The 22,396-nt window shown below is 39.1% G+C and overlaps 1 protein-coding gene across 12 annotated transcripts in view; it reads right to left on the reverse strand.

Moving 5' to 3' along the window:
- The window catches only part of COBL (cordon-bleu WH2 repeat protein), a 151,043-nt gene that overhangs the window by 8,318 nt on the left and 120,329 nt on the right, over window positions 1-22,396 (reverse strand). For all 12 annotated transcript variants that reach the window (XM_085538013.1, XM_085538016.1, XM_085538011.1 and 9 more), the window contains 4 exons: window positions 16,816-17,119; window positions 4,371-4,474; window positions 1,089-3,106; window positions 345-464 (listed from right to left, as the gene is read on the reverse strand). In XM_085538013.1, coding sequence (XP_085394139.1) covers window positions 345-464; window positions 1,089-3,106; window positions 4,371-4,474; window positions 16,816-17,119 — 2,546 coding nt within the window. The remainder of the gene's footprint in view (window positions 1-344; window positions 465-1,088; window positions 3,107-4,370; window positions 4,475-16,815; window positions 17,120-22,396) is intronic.

The following is a 22,396-nucleotide window of genomic DNA, read 5'->3' on the forward strand; positions in this document are numbered from 1 at the left end:
AACAGCATCCCCGTAACGTACAAAAAGCAACACCTAAAAAGTGAAAGCGATGAACATTTTATATTTTCTGTGTACATTCCCAATAAACCATTTGGATTTCTACACACTTCTTTCTCAGCTGAAAGCACGCCAGTTGAAGGATTGCTAAGTTCTATAGCAGAGGGTGGAATCTGACACTCTCTGCTATCTGTCTAAGTCAGATCTGGTCTTGCATCATAACGCTTTCCCCCTATACTCTTCCCTTTCCAACACAACCCATAGTTTGCATTTTCTCCAGGTTTATTTGAAACACTCAACAGAAACAGACTGCACTTAGAAGATCATTTATCATGTTGATTTCTTACTTTTTTCAGCCTGGAAGTGCCACTGTGGCCTCTAATTGCTGCTAGTAGGGCTGACCGCTCATTCTCTGGCTCACTGTATGAGGGTTTCTTGTGATTGCCATTTAGTGCGCTGTCTGAAACCTAGATTATGAAAAGAATATTGTTATTAGACATTTACATAGAGATGTTTTGGAAATGTCATTGGAAATATTTTTAGCTCTTGCACTGGAATGCAAGCTATGGGGACTACTCGGCCTATCTGCTTTCGTGACTGCTTTTACAACCTGAGCTCACACCAAATGTAAGGATACGTGTAGGTCCCAGTTACCAATGCTGAATACAGAGATGCAGCCTCAAATCCCCTGGGCATAAAATCAATGGCTAACTGGTACTGCTTACAAACAAAAACTGGGGTCTTCTTTCTTTTGCATGTATTTACAAGTTTTCTTCATGCCGTGTGTTCCGTTTTTATGTAATACACTGAAATGCAGTCGAGGCTCCTTGGCTAACCTCAATTACCTCTCCTTCATGTTGTCTCTCTCCCCCCTGCCTCTTTTAGCTAGGGCAGTAAGAATGGTGTTGTGTAACATATAAGACGTGCAGAATAACCACTGGCGTGGGCTGCACTTTGCCACTATAAATTTTTCAAGTGCCATGTGTGCTCCAGATTCCTTGCAGATGTACCAGTTATAAAACCTCTGGTGTCTGACAGGCTGCCTACAGGTTTCTGTAACCCGAACAGAGTAAATAAAATCTCCACTTTACCTTTCTGAGCTTCTCTTTTCCCCCTGCTGTCTGAATAGCTTCCATTAGGGCACTGTGCAGCGATGTGTCTTTTGGAATTGGTTTTTGGACAACAGGTTTGAACTTCTTCTTTGGTCCAAAGATATTAGTCTGCACATTAACATCCAATTCACTGATAGCATTATTCACCGAATCATCAGATTTGTCATTCTGTTCTGATTCTGTCTTTGCTGTCACACCATTGAACTCGGGTGATGCTTTCAGGGAACCAACTTGCATCCTGTCAGCAGGCGGCCACTTAGTGATGCGCAAAGATGAGCTGAAAGAGGGTGAGGCTCCTTGGAGATCAAGTGACTTGAGAGAGGAGGCTGAATTACTACGGGGCAAAGTCTCGCATTTCTGGTCAAACAAAAGATGCATCTTTTTCTCTGCTGTACTTTGTTTGCTGTTTAAACTGTGATCATCTTCTGCCTTGATGTTATCCTTTGAAGAGGATTTACTAAGTGGGACACTGGCATTCTTTTTATAGAAATTAGCAGCAGTTGCTTGACTCGGTGCCCTGATGTTCACTACTTTGTTTTCCATGCCAGAATTATCACCAGGTGTGAATCTGTGGGATGCTTTTTGACTACAAGTAAAAATACTTGAAATTTTTTCTCTTGTTTCTGCTGATTCTGTTTCCACAGGGCTGTATTTGGCCACAATGATACACCTTTTGGGGGAAACTTCAGCTTCCGTTTTAACCTCTCCTGCCCCATGCTTATTTTCATCTTTCTCAAGAAAATCTGTAGAATCAGACTTAAAGGTAGGTAGGTTGATGTGTTTTGCAATGGCAGAGGCCACATACTGACTGGAAGTTCTTCTATGAGGCTTTAGAAATGGAAGCTCCGGCTTGTCCTTATTAATTGCTGGGACCACTAATGGTTTTACCTGAGACTGTGTAACTGGAAGAGGTGGTTTCGTCTTCTCATTCTCAGACTGTTTTTCACCTACCTGGGAAATAACAGTTTGTGGTGGTACAGGTTTTGGAGCTGCAAGACCGACGGGTTTGCATTCTTGCTTTGTAACAAAGGACTTAGAGTTTGTGGTAACTGTTGGCTTTTTAGCAAGATGCTCAGCAGAGTCATCACTTTGTTTTTCCATAGAACTTGACCTCCAGAATGCCTTCACTTTCCCAAGAGGAATTTCCTCACTTTCACCAGCAGAGGTACCTGGTATGTTCTTACTGACAACAGGCTTTGGGTTGATAAGGTTGCCTAGTTCATCGATCTTAATGGCACCAGTGGAGAATGAAAGTCCTCTATCAAAATTTTTTACTTCAGGTTTGGGAGGGACAACTTTGAAGGTCGTCAAACCCATTTTGGGTTCATAATTTGTCTCCAGTTTCTGGGCACGATGACACCATGGAGGTGTTGATGGAACTTGTTCTACTTCAATTTTTTTTGCTGGTGGCCGTTTTATTTCTAGTTCTGACTTACTTTTCTTCAGAGGTCTCTCCCGCTTATTACATTCATTAAGTGGATTTACTTTCTCTTTTGCTGTATTGATTTCAGTCACAGTCTTGGAGTGAGATGAAGTTGGTTTCGATTTACACTCCTCAGACTTCATAACATGTCTGGGTGGAGCTTCTACTCTTACATTCTTTTCACCTCTTTTTTCAAAGGAGGATGTGAGAGATTCAAACATATCCCTCCTCTGTTCCACTGGTAAGTGACTGAACTCGTTATCAGATGGCTGCTGTTGTATTAGGTCCTTGGGTACACATACAGCTCCACCATCGGCGTGTCCCTTATCAAAGGAACCTGCATTGTTATTTCTATTTGTAAAGTTTCCCACATTAACAGAGTCAGCTGATAAATTCCATGAACCCCTTGTCTCTTGGTTTCCAGCTGAGTTGTAGATGGTAACTTCTGGAGCATCATCTATGACTGTTACTGGAACAGAATTAGCAACATCTTGGGGGACCTCAACTTTTCTTGTATGTGGGCTCAACACTTCACTCATGTGCTCAGAGTCAGAGTTACTTAAAACATCCATTGCTGTAAAACACATAAAGTATTAAATATAGGCAATATTTAGAATATGACTTTAAATTACATAGCTAATGCAAACATACCCAGATCAGATATTTTAGTTCCACTAAAACTAGCAGGAATATACTTATATTACAAAAAAGGAGAGATCTGGGTCCTTTTTATTGTCTGGCTGCTGATTAGGATCAGCCAAAATAATCCTGCAGTCCTTCTTCAGCCAGTGGGAAACATACAAATGCAGCTGAAAGCAGAATTTAATCTATTGTTCATACCTTATCTTTGACTAACTTCTCTCAGCGATAAACATTTCACCACATGACTCCAAAGGAGAAACATTTCTGAGAAACAGTGAGCAACTTCAAATTATGTTTCCCAGACCTGGTTAGTAATAACAACCCAGATGAAGGATTTCCTTGAGCAAGCAAACAAAGAAACAGTGCTTGCATTTGTTTTTTTCTCTCCATTCTTTCATTTTCCTTCATTACCAGTGAGGCTCCAGGAGCCTCACTGTGCAAGAAGCTTAACTCTTCTCCCAGATTTGTATAAATCAAAGGTTACAATACAGAAGGTAAGAAATAGCAGTGTAAGAAAACTCAAAGGAATTAAACTGGAATCCAGTTCACCACAAAAGTTCTGAGATAAAGATGGATTTTTTTTTTAAAGAAAGTATTGAACATCATTTCCTAATGAAATATAAGCAATATTAATAATGAAATGTTTTTATTTACTCTAGGAAAAACAAGCACAGTATTGCTTTGCAGTGACATTTTATCTCTTCTCATTGTTTCTTTTCACATTTTTTAATGTTAAACTTAAAAACACATCTGATAACGGAGAGGAGGGGTTGGGTGCAAGAATGTCTCCCCTTCTCCATTTCATTACGATAAAATAAGCAACAGAATCATTGTTTATGAAAGACAGCTAAATTCACTACTGATTTGGCTTCACTGAAGTAAATGAAATCATACCAAATTTAGCTCACAAAATGTGTCCATAATCTGTTGTTCATCTCTTTCTGGTAGCAGACACCAAAATACAATGACAATCTGATAAGCAGCTTGAAAAATATTTTGTGCTGGTGTATAAAGAGTGGCTGCCCAGGAAGAAAAGGGAAAGCAGCCACTTTAGGCTGACCACAGTCTGACTCAGACCCATGAACTGCTGGTAGTAATCTTAGTGAGAAATGAAGGTGTCTCAGAGTGCAGTTTGGCTGTGTTTCTCTAGGCTGTGCCTATGTCTTGTGTGCCCCAGAGTCAGTACAGTTCCCTACCTTCTAAATCTTCATCCAGATCAGCCAAAGTCTGCTGGAGTTGTGCATCAATGAATATGTCCTCATTCTCATGCTTAGCCGCAGCCATTTCTTCATTTTTACTGCTAAATAGAGAGAAAAAAAATGTTGGGTCTCCTGCTTTCTTGCCTTGCACTGCTGCTCTGAAATATACCCTTTGGTTCCACTGAGGTTCTGAAATCCACTCCCCAAAGTACAAAGAATGCAGCCTTGGACACACAAACCACACAGACACATTCAAATCTAGTACGGATCTCAGTGAAGCCTGAGAATACTCCACGTACTGGTGATCAAAAGATTAGGATTAATAAACTCCATCACAAAGAAATGGTCTGGCTTCACCTTGAAGCATGCAGCTCACCCGGACTGCAGAAAAGCAGCATATGCTGAGGCAAAACCTTCGTATATCCATGTAATTTTAAAGCAGACCACTAGCCATCCCATGCACAAACTTTGCCAACAAATCTGTGCCTTAATTAAATAAAAATTGCACGATGATGAAAAATAAATAGAGTGAAATAGTGTTAGACAATCACTCTGCATCCTGGGGGAAGGGAGGGGAGGAGGAAAGAGAAACTAATCCCTTGAGAGCTGTTTCTAATGAAAAGTGGCCTGATTTTGCCAAGAAATAACTCTGTGCTTTTTGACAAACTTGTACAGTGATCTAAAAACAAGTGTAAAACCCGAATGAGTGCCAAGCGTTGTCTTGGCTTATTAAAGAAAAAGACAAAACAAAGAAAAATTTTAACAAAAAAGAACCTGGAAAAAAAACCACACAAAAAACCCAACAACAAACACATAAAAACCTGTTACACAACAGACATTCTGTTTCCTGGGAAGAATCTTGACCAGCAGAGCTTTCCTATCTAAATCAGAGAAGCTAGGATTTCACGCTGGGCAATTCATTTTTTTTCTGCTACCTGATCCTCACCTGAAGTTGAAACGTCACCAGTGACAGCGCCTCTACGTTCTGCCCTTGAGATTAGACTGTTGACAAAATAATTTTCCATCTAACCACACCTAAGTCACTTTGGTCAGGTGAGGCAACTTTGCCCTTTTCAAGATCAAGCCCATAATATCACAGATAAAGTGACAGGTGACTTTTGGCTAGTTTACTGAGCATCACCTGAAAAAATGTACTTTTCTGCTCCCCTTTAAGATAATCTTATAAATAAATATTTGGGGATGATTCTTGACAGTGATTTAAATGATCTCTAACATGTACCATCTATTTTTGCTATTGTATTATTTTTCTCCTGATTCTTACAGGACGAGCTGAAAGCACGTGTTCAAGCACCAGGTATTTCATTTCATTTCATTTCATTTCATTTCATTTCATTTCATTTATTTATTTTTGTGCATTCACCTCTCCTTTCCTTGCATCCTCTTAGCATTCTTGGAACCTTATTCCTTTTCCTAAACAGGGATGAATCCAAGGAGGCAAAGCTACATATCATACCTAAATTGTTTCACAAATTGGAATCTATAGATTTCTGATGATGGAAATCTGCACTTATTATTTGAATGCAGAGGAAGAGATGCAGTGCAGGAAACATTCTCCATGTGGAATATCATCACTTCATCATCATATCACTGATTGGAGCTATGCAGGCCCTGAGTATCCCCAGAAGCCAATGTGAACTGATGAAGCTCAGATTCAGTCCTCATACTTGAAGATCATGATGAACTAAGTTTTCTCCAGGATGGATTAAGAGAAAGGTGGCATGATTCAGTCAAAGTCTCTAATGGGAGCAACTGGTTCTGTAAGACAGCAATCCTATTTGTATCCTGCAGTATTCACACACGCAAATCAATGAGACAACTCATCTGACAAACTGACAAGATTTAAGCTTACTACAATATTCAAACAAAGCAGAAGCCTGCCAAAAGAAAAACCCTCACATCCTAAAGGTGGCAAGAACTATGAACCACCTGAATTTCATATTGTTTTGCAGTGAAAAATTTTATATAATTAATTAAAAAAAAAAAACAAAAAAAACTTGCTACCCTGAGTGCACTTTAAAACCATTTATTTGCAAATTAAAAGGAAGCATTTTCACTGACAAAAAAAATGATTAAAATTGTGCAGCAGCTAAACAATATGTCTATGCAGTATGGAAGGCAAACACTGTTTTCCTCTTTAAAACTGGCCTTATGGGGTAGTTGCCCATAGCTGGAAGCAAGTTATTGACATTCATCAGGATTTTCTCTAAGCTACTGTGAAGAAGGCACTGTGAGCTTTAAAGAAAAACCTTAGAAGATAAATGTGCAAATCCATATCCATCAGAGAATGAGACCTCGTTCCATGACAGCCATGCAAGTTCACCACTTTCTGGTACCTGATCTCACCTGTTGCCTGACTACTCTTCAATACAGCCAAAATCTGTATTACAAAGATTGTTGGTATTGGGCTTTCTCCAGCAAATAATGAAAATAATTGGCTTGAGAATTTTATGGGCGACTCATCTAGGAAAACATATTTGGGGGCTAGGACAGAGATTCTTGCATTCCGAACAGGCATTATGGATTCACTGCACTGACCAGCTCTTTTCTCATGACAACTGGAGAGAATCTTTCAAGGACCCCTTACAGAAAAATCAACTCCCTCATGGGCAGCAGTCAGCAGAGGTTTCTTTCATTATCCTCTGTGGACTTATGCAGTGACTATAGGTAATTTGCCTCTCAATTTTGGCTTCAATCTCCTCATCTAGGCAACTGGGATAATACCACCCAATTCAGAGAAGTCTTCTGAAGACTCTCTAAAGAGAACAATGCATTAAATATGAAAGGATTCTTAGTCCTTTACAGATGGAGCTTCAGAAATAGCAGATCTTTCCTTATGCATTTCCAAATTCCTAAAAGAGCTATTGTTCAATTCATCTCCAAACTCACCTAAAAGGCAAGCCAGAAGGTGCATACTAATCACAGAGCTCTTCTTTAAACTCTTAGCATTGGGAATTTAAAATGTGATATGTGTTTTGGGAGGTGAAAGTCTGGTAGTTTCCAGTAGCTCACATAGTCTATAAATATGCCTAAAAAGACTCTTTCACACAACAGTATTTGGGAAAGGAAAACAAGAGGGCCTCTAATATTTTTTCAAAGCCTTCTTCCCTTCCAACGCTATACACTTTTCTTTTGTTGACAGCTCTATTTTGGTTAGAATCCAAGAAAAATACAGTACTTATTCCAGTACTATGTTTTACATTCTGGACAAACATTACCAGTGGCATTTTCTCACACATGCTTTTTTTTTTTTGACTTAAGGAACAACTTGATAACCTTTTTGCTGCCTTTCTGGTAACGTCAGGTGTTAAAAATGGGGAGTATTTAGCACAAGCTCAAAATGGCAAACATGCATGGTTTCTGGAAGCCTGCTCACTTATTACTTATGTAGATTAGCTGAGATTTGTGCAGGAGTGCAGAACCGAGCAGAAAGACTACTAAACTACCGCCTTTAGTGCTCCACTGAGCTCAGGCTACAATACATAATTACTCCTCGGCAGTCATTCGCACAGTTGGAGACAAAATGAAACTTACTGCAGCATTTTGTCAAATTAGTGCCATGAGAGACAGACATTTATGAGAAAGTTTTAAGTCAATTCTAAGAAAGAGAGAAAAAAAATCTCTGATAAATCTTGCTTGGAATGCATTAAAAAGAAACACTGAACAGTTAAAATACAACAGATTTGCAATGACAGAAGCTGCCATTTTGTTCTACATTTTTTGTTCTATTGGGGCTTTGCAAATGGTACAAAAGACCAAGGCTTCTTTGGGCACCTCTCAGGAATTCTAGAAAGCCTTCCCTATGGAATCACAGGTAGACCACAGCTTTCAACATAACTGAGAAAATACAATGCAGAGCTATTTAAATTATGGGAAAGAAACTGAGGAAAAGATTCATTGTCCATTTGTGACACTCAGTACCATTTGAAATAATGCAGGGAACTCAAGACTGTGTGGAGCTGACAGATACAACATGAAATGACGGAGACTTGTGACCTGATGGAAAAGCAGCAGGCAAAATAAATGGTAGCAGACATTTCTCAAGATCACTGAACGTTTTCTGAGAGCCTCATCTATTTTGTGTACCTTGATTAAATAGAAAATCTTGAGACCACAGTTCCTCTAACTCACCAGCTGGGAAGGCCAGACAGAACCACTGTAAGTAACAATCAAATCCAGAAAGGCTCACAGTGCAGTAGCACACAGGAGGAAGTTCCTCATAGCACCTTCAGCAGCCAACAGGAAATGACCAACATGGAAGACCAGTATTATGGTGACTCTGCACTGGGCTTTGAAGCATCTGGGCTACCTTCCCTGCCCAACGTTTCTTTTCAGTCTGCTACTAAGGATTTAATTTAACCATGCTGCACATATCCAAATTCTTCCTCTTCAAAATGGATTGAAAATATTATCCATTTACATAAATGCTGGGGAGATAAATGCTTCCACCTGGGGTCTACCAAAGCTGGTGTTACAGAAAAGGCTGATGTCGAATGATTTTAAGTTGTAGAAAGCATGGTTGAAAGCGCATCCTTTTTTCATATGACTTGCTATTTAACCAGGCCAGAAATGAGATGAAGTAGTTTCAGAGTGCTTATTCACTTCCTTCTGTGATTGATGCACCAAAGTACTCCTTGAAGTGGAGGAAACTATTTTCCAGAGTAGTCAATTGCATACAAAATCTAAGGGACCATTTTTCCATTTTCTGTATTTCTTAAGCTAAATGATTTTTCTTTTCTATTTCCTTTCAGGGAAAGAAGAGTACTTAGTATAAGGAATGGACTTTCTAATTATTGAAGCTATGACCAGACCAATGAAATCCTTTTTTAATGCTACCTCCTGTGAACATGAGCATGAAGTTTCCAAATTCTAGCTTTCTATGACCAAGTAAAATGGTCACAGTGACAAATGCTGACAGTAGGCTGTTAATACACTGGAAAATACATCCCAGGGGCTAGATAACAAAGTCCTCAGTTGTCTTCCATACAAGATTTCTGAAAGTGGCAGGAACTAAGGAAAGGAAAAAACACACATATTTATTTTCTGTTGGACGCCACATAAACTTGCTTTTTAACTTCTTCAACAGTCAATTAAAAGAAGGCTGCACATACTTTTTGAGAGCAAGGTGCAGGTATTGTTTTTAGTTTGTGTTCTGCTTTTAGCTGTGTGGGACCTCAATGTTCTTTAGGCAGCATTTTTATCTGTGCTGAATAAAAATATTTAGAAATTAATCTGTTTTCCAATTTGAGCATATATACGTACAGTAGTGCCCTCAGATTTAAAACCACCTACTAAAAATAGGAATTTACAAGTAGAGAGAAGGAGGAAAATAAAGTAGTTTTTTTGTAGCAGCTATGTTTATGGACCTTTTGCAATCCTCTTCCACGTCTATCGGTCAGAAATAGAAAGCAAATGAAAAAATTTATGCTTATTTATAGTATGTTGTGTTTTTGAGTCCCTTAATGCTAGAAATCTCTAAGCCTTTTACATACCACAATGATTTAAGCTTCCAGAGCCCGAGACATGTGTCTCATATGTTTCAGGGTCCTCCCATAGGCTGTAGAGGCAGCAGCTTGCAGTTGCTATACAGCTGGAAGCATGCCCCCACTCCCCCTCCTTGCACAGGCCTCTGGCAACAGCTTCTCAATAGAAAAGCCTGCAGGCAGATAGGATTGCCAGAAATAGTCAGGGAAGTGAAATAGCTTGACTTAAATCTTAATACAGCAACGTCACCTGGGCACAGTAACACTGAAGGTAAAATGATGACACAGTGAGGTTAAACAACTTCTCCTGGTTTACACATACAAAAAAAAAAAAAAGAGAGCAAAGACTGGAGCCCTTTTAACAACACCTTTAGCAACCCAAGCTGCTTCCTAACATCTAATGTGTTACAGCTCTGAAGTATATGACAATTTTTTCAGCCAACGAGTTTAACAGAAAGGCTAATCTGGACTCTTGCTCTACAATAATTGTGAGTATCTATTACTTAACCATAATGTCATTAATACTTTCCCTCCACGAACATCTGCCAGAAAAAAAGTGTACGAGAATCTCCAAATCGAAAGAGTTTTCTGGAACAAGAGGAAAGAGAAAGCCAGAGATAAGGAAGGAAATTAGCAAAAGTATGTAAGGAGCACAGGCTTGCAAATCTGTCAGACATCTGGGGCTTAATTAAGTAATTTTTCACCCATGAAGTTCTCTCTGTCACTTTAACCCTTTCTCTTCCTTCCTCCCTATCAGCAGTATGTTTCTGTTTCCAAAGAAGTAAAACACACATCTACCCAGCTAAAATAAAACCTGTCTTAGAGGGGAATGACAGAAGAAAGCTTTCCAGTATTTCTCCAAGACTGCTACAAGTGACAAGTAACTATATAGAGTATATTTGTACGCACAAATGTGTAAGTAATAAATACATAGTGCTATTTTCATTAGAGTTTTCCCCTCCCTTCCGACTGCCTTCTGCCACTCACAATTATACTTTCTCTTCCTCTGACCTGCTTCATCATTAAATTCTCTCCAGCTACCAAGTTCTTTTTCCCCCCTGTCCTTCCCAAGTGGAACACAAAACCTTGTAACATTTGAATTTGAATGGGCTGAAAATTAAGCAGAACAAGTTCACCCACCCCTATCCTTTCAAGCATTTGTTTTAATCTAACTCATCAAAATCCAAAGAGTTTTGTAGCAAGCAGCCGAGTATTTCTCAGGTTGGTAACAAAGAGAACAGTTTTCCCTCTCCTCCCCACAGCTCAGCTACCACAACCAGAGCCAAAGGTAACAAATTCTCCCAAGAGAAAGGGTGGAAACGGGATTCTCCCTGTCCAGATCCAGAGCATGAACTGATCTCCGCAGGGTTCCCCCACCCCCACCCTACGCCCTCAATTAGCTGTACGTGAAAAAATAATCCTCCTTCATGGCTACTGACACAGGAGGAACTCGAGGGAGGGGAAAATCCCTTTTAGGCCTTTGGAGAATATTTTATCTTATTGTCCCTGACAAGTCACCAATTTTGATGATGCATTTATTTAGCGTTAAAACCAGCAAGTTCCCTTTAGATTTTAATGCACTTGAAAAAATCCATCAAAAACCTTTCTAAACTTTAATAAACTATATTGTATTTTAAACTATTTTTACCGCTCTGAGTGCAGCTGGTAGGACAACCCACTCTAAAGGACCCTTAACTCTCATTTCAGCTGCCTACACCTTACGCCTTTGATAGGTGAGAGTCCAAAGCCAACAACGTGCATCATGCCCGTGAGCATTCTGTTACTTTATTTCTGCCAAAATGCTTAGATGCCTTTAGAGAACAGAGTCTGGAGGAAATGGAGAGGTGCATTCTGGTACATGAAATGCTGTTTGAATGCTCACTGTTCTGACATAGATGGGTCCTGTGTGGTCTAAACGGTCTGCCTTGACCCAGTGCATCAAACTTGTTTTCTCTACAGTAAGATAATGCCACAATGCCTCCTCTTCATCTCACATGAGTACTGGGATGAGAAATTAATTAAAGGTCTGCATGGCACATGGATAGTAGTGTGATGAGTAAGACACAAAGAGCAAGAGGAAATTAAATAGTCCTGGCTGTAGAAGAGAATGTGAACCGAGAGCAAACAGGCGTACCTGCTCCATTAATTGAGCTCTGAAACTCAGAAAAATAATGAGTACAATCATTTAACTAGAGACTTTATCATACTGCACAAAATAGGGGAAATTAAGGTTAAAGGGGGGAAACTAAGGTTACACAGACTTAATATTAATGTTAGCTAACTTTGAGCATGTGACTTAGCAGCCCTAATAACATTATTTTAAAATAATTTTTAATGTGTAATTATTTATAAAGCTCGAGACAGTAGGTGTGCAGGATGCTTTATAGGCATATAAAATTGACTGATCCCTGCCCCAAGGAGCTTGCGTGATGACACCATACAAGGGATGGGAAAGGAGGGGGTATGGGAGGACAGAGTTGCAACACTGTGAGATCATGAGATGTGCTTACTGCTACATAAGCAACATTTCAGCTTCTTTGTGGTTTTCTTGTTACTCATTTAACACTATATATTAAAATTTGGTGAACAGATACATAACACAAATCAACTGTAAGGAAGGATATGAAGAAAGAGAACTATGTTGTACTGTGTTCAGAGTCAGCAATTACTAAAACATTCACAGCCAATATCGTATGTAGTCAATTATTCATAGGGGTTATCCTGTGGTACCTCCAGCTGAGATCAGGATTCTGCTCTACCAGGTACTGTATAAACATCTTGTGAGATATCATAACTGTGTGCAGAATTTTACACAGTAAGTGGCTGACAGGCATATCAGAGGCAGAGACAAAGATGGTTTAATAGGTTGGAGGCAGAACCAAGAGTAGAGTTTTTTTGGTACTCCACATGCTAACTCTTCTGCTTACTCACATTGAGGATACCTAAACAAGAATTCCAATACAGAACAAAAAAAGAGTGCACATGCAAATGGTTCTTACATACTGGAAAAAAAGACCATAAAGACTGGAAAACCCTGGGCTATGGAGACTTCCTTTTAGAAATTTATCTCTCTTCTTTAGGAACAAGATTTGTAATATGTTGCAATTGGCATTTCTGTATGTACAAAGTTTGTACCTGACTTACTACCCTGGCCATACTATTATGCTGCTACATGCAGACAAAACTATTGCATGTTGTATACTGTGTCCCTCATCAGCACTCCACGCTTTCCCTGATTTCAGTAACAGATGAGGTACAGACCCTGCCGTGATATTCTAAATCTATCAGACATTTCTGCCGCACTGAGACCACCCATGCCATATAGCGAATGATTCCAGAAGCTCCAAGAAAAAATAAATTTAAAAATACATATACAATTAACCAAAGGAAGGGACATGGAAAAATACTCTTCATCATCTGGAGCTCAGAACAAACCTACCAAAGAACTGTGGTCTTGACTGTTCTCTTCACCAAAGTTTGTCGGGCTGCACAAACAAAAGACCTTTTGGTCCTTCTTTACAGCCTCTTCACACTAAATTCAATCTACTTCCACTTTAAGAGTAGTTTGTTTTTTTTTACCCATACAGTATAAAACCATTTTAGTATACAGAATTATAGTTATTTCACAGGGTAAAAAGCCTCAGTTTTAGCTAGCTTTACAATTTAAAGCTAAATATTTCCATTATTTTTATTAGCTTTTTTTTTTTTTTTTTTTTTTTTTTTTTTTAATCCCCCAAGCCTGAGCCAAATTAACTACAACTTCTGGCTTCAGTGGAGCTCAGACTCAAGGAGGACTCCATTTCACTTCTGCTAACTACTGTTTCTTTACAGCACTGACATGTTCTTTAAATTTATCTTTTCACATCTTCCTTTTAGAACTGAGTTAGAACTTGGTACCCGGACTGAAAAAAAAAAAAGACAAAAAGGAATCGCGAAACTCTGTGTAAAATTTTCCTTCAAGTGCTGTAGCTTTTGAAACACATTTGAAACTCTGTGTAGCGTGGTATCGATTGTTCATTTAAACTGCACTTTGACTTGTCTGGGAATTTAGAAGGCTGCTTTGGTCCTCAAAGAAGCTCATTCATCACAAGGACTACATATAATCTCAGGGCTCCCAGAAGATTTTATCATTGGGGTGGTGGCTGCTCTGACATCAGCAGCTGAAATTGATGCACTCCAAATTTGACTGTACTCAATACTGTACTCTGAACTGATTTAAATCCCACAAAAAGGAGAATTTCATATGAATAGCTTAAAAAACAAACAAACAAACCAAGGCCATTTTGTCCTCCCCTCTACATTTGGGAAGTGGCTTTTAAAAACTTAGCAAGTTAACCTCGAAAGGATTTAGAAGAGCATGACTTTCAAAGCTGGTTTTTCAACAAAAATTGGTTAGCAGTGGGACTGGATTTACCTTCAAACATTGCTGGCACTTCAGAGCACAAAAGTTTAAAGATTTTACTATTAGCATCTTCTCTGTGGCAGACTCCCTGGTTGCTGCCATGAGAATAAAATCCATTCTAAATGTTAGACTTTGGCTCTACCTTAAAGTTGATTTGAAACAATTTTGCTTCCCCAGAGACTAAAATACCCCACAGTTCATGAAACTCTCTACTTCAGCAACAAAACCATCTCCTATTTCGTCTCCTTTTTAATTATGGACATATTAGACAAATACGGAATATTTAGAAATCACCTAAGTTCAGACTAGGAGCCTAGTTCAACCTGCTGCTCCAGGCAGGGATAGTTTCAAAGTCAGCTGAGTCTTTCCAAGGCTTTGTCTAGCTAAGTTCTGAAAACCTCTAAACTCAGAGATTTCTTGAAGTCTCTGTGCAGCCTGCTCCATTGCTTAACCACTCCTATTTTAAGGAATTTCCTCCTAATATTCCATTTTTATTTCCTTTACGGCAGCTAAAGACTTTAGTTCCTTCCACTGTGTTCGCCAAGAAGCCTCTGAGTCCAGATTCTGCTCACAGTCCTCCTTTTATATGGTGACAGACTGCAGTCAGATCCCTCCATATCCTCATTGCTTTTGCAAGGTGAGCAAACCCAGTGTCCTCTCCCCCTCGCACTTTTCATCTCCAGAGCCCTGCCACCTCTGTGGCTCTCCTACAGATGCACTGTAGTTTGCCATCCTCTCTCAGGGCTGGATGCAGTACTACAGAACCAGGCTCCCAGGCGCTGAGCAGAGAGGACAACAACCTCTGCGACTACGATGGGCTGCACTTCTGCAGCCCCATACGTATTGCCACCTTCCAATCCTCCTGCTTGCCAAGTGGCAGCTCTGCTGACCAGCCAACGAAATGGTTCCCCAGGTCAGTACCTTTTGCAAATTCTATGAGTAATGCATTTTGTCACATTGTCCTGTAGCCTCTTCTTTAAGTGCTCTTCCTAAACACTAAAAAACAAACATTTAGTTTGCTTATGTGGCAAAGGCAAATCCAAAATCTAGAAAAAGTCCAAAATATTTTCCACTGATTAGGGTTTTCTTACAGTGCTTTGCCTTGATGCTTTCACTCAGAATTATGGCAATGTTTTTTGTTTTTTTTTTGTTTGTTTGTTTTGTTTTTTGTTTTCCTTCTCCTAAATGTAAATGTGTGTTTTCCTAACTCTTTAGATCCTTGATTGTAAGGAAAATCGTGTCTGCTTAATTGTCTTACTACTGAATTTAATGGGTTGTTTTTTTGGATTTGGTCTGAAATGGTAACTGTAGCCACTATTAGCCTATTTAATCTTCCAAAGACAGACTATATCAGGACCTAAAACACTAGAGAAGGAAAAATCAAAAGTAAAATGTATTTCTGAACAAGTATCTAAATGAGACTTGACCCTGCTCCCCTGGATACTGATGAGAAAAGAAAAACCCTGAAATCATTCCAATAGGTTAAATACTGATTTTGGCCTAATTTATACCTAATTCATCATCCACTAAATGATCCAGGATGAAGTTCTCCCTCAGAAATGTGTGGAAGGAAATAACTAGGTCATGATACATGCTCTTATGAAGGGGCTACAGATTAGTAGCTGAATGGAGACAGACCAGAAAGCACAGACTTTGTGTCAACTGAGAATTCAGAGGAATTTCTGGCCCCTGTCCCATGACTCGGCAGCATCATACAGAGTGGATCCCTGTCAGTATTACCAGGCCACCCTCCTTGCTGGAGGCACAGCTTCCTTCCTATTTGGCCAGTTTGTATTTGCAAAGTCCTATAAATTTTGGGTTCCCACTGTGGCCCTGCCACCGACTATGTGAGTTTTGGCAAACAAACAGTGTCAGAGTCACTTCTGATTGCGGGCAGTTTCTAGTTAAATTCCAGTTTCTTATATTTTCCTGCAAAAACTGCAGTACAACGTTTGTTTATACAAAAAAGAAAAAAAAAAAAAAAAAAAAAAGAAGTGTAAAAAAACACTAAGGTACAACACCAGCGGAAGCTAACAGTAAGTGAACATACATATGCATGTACATGCACACACCCACAAATAAACCCCCAGATTTCACGGAATATATCCTTTTCTACCTGACTTTCAAGGGCCTGAATTTTCCCACTGTATGAATTTTTCCATTTATGACCGGAAAGTTATTTTTCTAGATCAATACAAAATATCACTTTAAGTGCTTCATGTGCCATCAGAACCGCAACAGAAACCAAATTGTAACAAAGTTACTTCAAACTTTTTGGAGAAATTAACTCTGGAGGGCAGCAGTCTTTAGCAAGAAACTCAACTACAAGTTCAAACAGAAAAGTGACCTTTGCCTGTTGCTACAAGCATGGCACTGGAGGGGATTTGGCAGAGAGTTTCTTCAATGGGAGGAGTCACCTGGCGTTGGTACTGATTTATGAAAGAGCAGAAAAGTAGAAGCAGCTAGCTTTCTTAAATGCCTCCCTGCAAGAGGGACACGCAAAGTACTTTCCAAGAGTTGGCTTCAAATGAATTCTTACCTCTGTGGAGTACTGGCATATCCCCTGTTATCGCAGTATGGGTTCTTTACAGAGTAATTCTCCGCACCATAGATTGTGTCTGAGTCCATGTAGCCATTCACCATCTTGATGTCTCTCAATTTCATATTGTCATTTTGTGAATCCAGTGACACAATGTCAGATGGGGAGCTCACTACACCTGAGTCTTCGGTAGTGTCCTCAGATGCAAAGCAGCTGCTTTCTGATGCTGTTTCTTCCACCTCTGATAGCTCCATAACTGTATCGTCCGCTACATAAAAATTATCCTGTGCAGGCAGCAGGCTCTCTAAATGAAATACAGCAAGGAAATAAATATCAGGCGTTACTTTTGGAGCAACCTATACATTATAGCAATGATTTGTAACATGACAAAACTTTCATCCTACTTTCCTTTTTTAAAGTTGGTTTGCTGTGCATGTCCTGTGCAGCTTGGGTTTTATAACATTCTTATTGTCTTCCTTACTTTTCTGAATAAATAACTCTACAGGGAAAGCTATTTGAGGAATGAGAGAATTGTGAGCTCTCAACTCCTTCCGATGAAGTAGGAAGGTAAATTTAAGTGAGATGGTATGTATGCATACGATTAAACAAACAAACAACAAAACAAAAAGCAAAATTAAACTCAAACAACAAACCAACGTTTAAATGATGTGGTGCAAGAAATGATTCCTGCTACTGCTTGTGATGACATATTCTCATTACTCCTTTTAAATTTTGCCAAATCATCTCCCATAAGACTATATGCCAGTAAAAATAAGCAGCATTTCCCAGGTAATATAATGAATTGGTATAATAGATCTACACATGGCCTACTGGATGAGTCACTTTATTATACCATCTTTCAATTTCCTATGTGTTCAGTGGGAGAGTAACAATCAGTTCTTAGCAAAGCATAAAAAATCAAGAAGAGTTAGAAAAAAGTAGACACAACTCAAAGCAGAACCTTTCCCAACTTTTAGTCATTTGTAAAGGAGATCAAGGGATATGCCCTTTGCATGCTTAATTGTATTAAAAGTTGCACACGATGAGAGATGATTAGATACTGTGTGGTTTTTCATGTTCTGATCTAGTTTGTTTCCTATGAGATACTCGTGGGCCATTGTTGCTGGTTTTTTGTGTGTGTGTGTGTGTGTGTGTGTGTACATGTGTGTTTTTGTACCACATCATTTAAACATTTTGTTTTCTGTTTTGTTGGTGGGCTTTTTTTTGGGGGGGGGGGGTGAGAAATATAATTTTGTTATTTTCCTTAGGTAATGTAAATCTCCGGACTCCACTCTGCAATCATGCAGACTGGGGAATGGCCAATAATGTCAATAATTTCAGAGAGTGACTAAAGACAGAAGCAAATCCAAACACATTACTTTTGATCATAACAAATCAGTAAAGTCCAATCTGAATGTTTAATTGGTAACTGAAAGAGTGCCCCATTTTCTTCTTCAACCTCCGTAAGCAAATAGAAGGTTAAACAATTGGTTATGGTCTGATCCTGCAGATACTTGCGGTAGATGTTAATTACATGAAGAGTCCCATGTCTACAAGTGTGATTAAGATTAAACATACACTTCACTATTTGTAAAGTCATAATCTACAAGTTTTTGAAGCATACATGAACCTACATGTCAATGAAAATCACAGAAATAATTCTGCATTACACTGTATATGCAGAAGTATTCTCTTTACGTCAGGAAACTAAAAACAATTTTGTCAAAAAAAAAAAAAAAAGTATCACAAAAATGATCTTCTAAGGGTGTAACTTAGTGAAGCTTTGCATAAAACTAAAATAAAAATCAAACCAACATTCTCCTTGACTGAGGTTACAAGACGCCATTAAGTACTGAAATTGATTTCTGACAGCAGAAGCAATAAAATTCATAGGGTTACAAATCATGATTAAACTTGTAAGTGCTGTCAAGCATCAATATTAATGATGGGAGATGATCCAAAGAGTCTATTGTGACTTTGGAAGTAATGTTACTTGATTTCTTTGACCTTATTTTCTGTAACATTAACTCCAGTTTCCAGATTTAATCCAAGAGATTGTTCCGTGTAAAAATTTCAGTTATAGAAATGAATTATGTGACACTGATGGATTATAGTATGCTCATGACAGAACTGCAATTAGGAAAACACCAGTATCAAGGAGAAATAAGAATAACTTGACATATAATAACTTGACACCCAGCAATAAACACCCACAAAAATATACATTAAACAAACCAGGTAAGAGCGTACAGCCTGCTTGGCTTTTTTTAATTAAAAACAAAAATCCCAGCATCAATCTACCACCAAAACATTAATAAGAGCTACAATAGGTTAAAAACAGAACAAAGTGAAGTATGATATAGCAAAGAAATCACAAGTGGAAGGTAAAGAGTAGAAGCACATGTAAAGTTTTGGAGCAATGCGCAATGCAGTATATTTTGATGCAAAGAGACCTCAACATAACACTGGCCACATCTGTCGTCACCAAGATGCCACAAATGATCTTCACCCTACAGCTGGCATGACAATTTATGCTAAGTACCTGCTTCCAGTTCCTGATGCCAGGGTGGCAGGTTTTTCCTCTGGAGCTGTCTCTCTCACTTCCTGCTCCTCATTTTTGCCTGCCTGCAACAATTTCTGGCATCTTTCTGTTTTGGATTATAGATCTTTGGTCACACAGCCTCACTCATGTACTGCAGTAGCACAATCCTTTTCTCTCAGAGGTTTTGTCCAGCAAAGTGTGCTGTTGCAGGACGTCCACACCCCAACCCCTTCTTCACACATACTGTTAGAATGAAAACTGATTCTCTTATTACCAGTGTCCACACATGTGAACAGATCCCTATCAGTTACACTTAGGCCTTGGCAGCTGAATCATCCCTTTCAACATAAGAACCTTCTTGTTTAGCAACACTTATTGGAACAATGGGAATACAGAAATATGTCTTTCAGTTCAATGATTAAATTCCCACGCAAAACCAAAATGACTCTCTCTCTTCAAGTATATCAATTTGCTGAAGCAGTTCCCTCATCTTTTATCTTCATGGAGAAGATCCATTAATTCCAGCATTAACACATGTCAACAGAGTTGCTAGATGAGGTAAAACATTCTGATTACCACTGCTACTTATCTTAACATCTAGGCACTCATGCAGATATTGACAGCTGAAGTTCTATGCTACATTTCAGCTGTTGTGAATTGGAGCTATCCCAGGATGGTTGAAGTTAGAACCCATTCTTCCTTTCACACACTTGAACAAGTCTTTACCGTGCAAACTAAGATGTCCAGGCCACATGAGGACATAGCAGTTTCCTGGGTAAACACACAACACAAAAAAGTCCACCTCAACGTAGTGAGCGGTCTTGACTCTAGGAATCAGAAAACAGCTTTTACGGCTTTCTAGTATTACACAGATAACCAGGTAATATACAGTAGCAGATGCAATTCTGTCCTATAGTTTTCATTTATTTTCTTCTCAGATGGAGTGTGCATGCACAAAAACATCACACGCTGAGCACCGTGTGACCACAGTAATGGCAGCCAACTGAGGTAATTCTATGGCCAAATGAAGAAAAAATTTACTATTTGATGCTCTCTTCTCTGTCATAATACAAAAGACCATTTCAGTTCGGCCTCTGATTTTCAAGATCTTATGCAGACACAAAACATCCAGGCTAAGATACAGAAAACTGAGCGCTTACTCAATGATCTTGCATACAAATGATTGCCACAGACAACATATTACTGAAACAGTGCTGTACCTCAGAAGACTGTCAGCATTTCTGAAGGAGTAACAGTGCCAAGCTCTTCTTTCAGTTAGACATAACTCACTCAGAACTACAGGTACCCTGAGATGGAAAGTTCTCACAGGGATCAGGGAGTTCCAACTCCTGTCTTCAAGAGTGATATCTCATCCACAGTTTCAGTCCGTGCCCCTCCATGCCTTGCAATCCCCTGTACCTACTAGTACAACAGGAAGAGATGCTGCAAGGCCCAGAGGAGAGCCACAGCTCTGCCCTGCTCCCCAGCACCAGGCCTGCCACTGCGCAATTAGGTCAACCACAACTGACAACGGCTTTCTTGGGGAAGCTGTTTGCAGGAATGTTGCCCCTGATCATCAGGAAGCAAACGGGAGAGTAGCTCATCAGTAAAGAATGCAAGCTTCTTGTTTAACACAAAAGAGATTTCATTGCTTTAATCTCAATAGGCTGTAAGTAATTAGGAGAACACTGAGCTCTGAGTTTAGAAGAGCCATATCTACACTTGTGCAGCTTGATATTGCATATATGTACGTATTACTCATACAGAATGCCAGTGATGGAGAGACAGATAAACATCTGGTTTAAATGCCAATACACACTTTCAGAAACGAAGACTGAATTCAGTACATGATGACAATCATGGGTGAAATCCTCACTTTGATTACTGTTATGAAAATAACCACCATCGACTTCAAATGGGACTGAGATCAGACTAAAGTGTTCAAATGATGCATGTCTCACCCAGATGTATGAGATCAGAACCCAAGTCCACAATATTGAAGACCAAACCATCCCTCCCTCAGAGCCCACTGTCTACGAGGCATATGTCTTCTCTTGCCAAAATACAACTGTTTGCTAAGAGCTGTGACCTCCCTTCTGCTTTTATGACACTGATGGTTGTTTACTGTCACGTTCAACGACGACAGACTACAACCACAGGCATTTTTTAGGAGGCAGTAGCTGATGTGAAAAACTGGAACTTCATACTGATTTTAGAGATGCAGAGTTCCCATAATTTCTCTAAGTTCTTGTTCCCTAAGAGGTTGGCAATTATTTTTCAATTTCTTTCACCACTTGTTCCACTGACAAAAAACTTTCTTTTCAAGAACTAAAATTGCTCTGCTGTAGTTCGAATGGCCTATTACACTAAAATTGTTAAAAATATTACGAACTTCATCACGTTAAAGAATAATAATTCTTATAATGATGCCCAAATTGCAACGTAATTATTTTACTGTCAGTACTTAAAACTTCTAGCAAGGGAAAGAATTGTTCTAATTCTTTGCACTGGCAGTACAAAGTAAAGATCAGTGTTCAAGACAAGTGTGCATTTTTTCACATGCTCGGAAGAAGCCCGGTGGAAAAAATCAGGGAATTATGGCAATGATTAACTGAGATTATAAAAATAAGCAACGCAGAAGCAGTGTAAGAATTTTCACACAGGTACAACGTGTATTAGTTATGTTTTACTCATTTTGCTCATCAATCAAAAACTTGTAAGTGAAGTATAGTTTTAGCTAAAGAACAAGACAGAATGGGCTATCTTCTCTGAATTTATGGTAATTTAGACTGTTCTAATTCAACATGTTTCTTAGTATACTTGAGCCTACAAGCCTACTTTCACTTTTAAAATTTAAGTACTAGTTATTTAAATAACGAGCACTGTTAACCACTAACAACAGAATTAGGGATGCTGGAGAACAGTCTGAGCTCTGATGCATTCTCCTCAATTTTTATAACTGCCCTGCAGCAGCTGAAGATGCACCCAAGGAATGTCATGGTGAGGATGCTTTGCAGCTTCAGTCCTCCAAAATGAGTA

The sequence above is a fragment of the Coturnix japonica genome, chromosome 2 (genome assembly GCF_054131305.1).
Source record: "Coturnix japonica strain WE chromosome 2, WE-NBRP24, whole genome shotgun sequence".
In the NCBI taxonomy this organism is placed as follows: domain Eukaryota; kingdom Metazoa; phylum Chordata; class Aves; order Galliformes; family Phasianidae; genus Coturnix; species Coturnix japonica.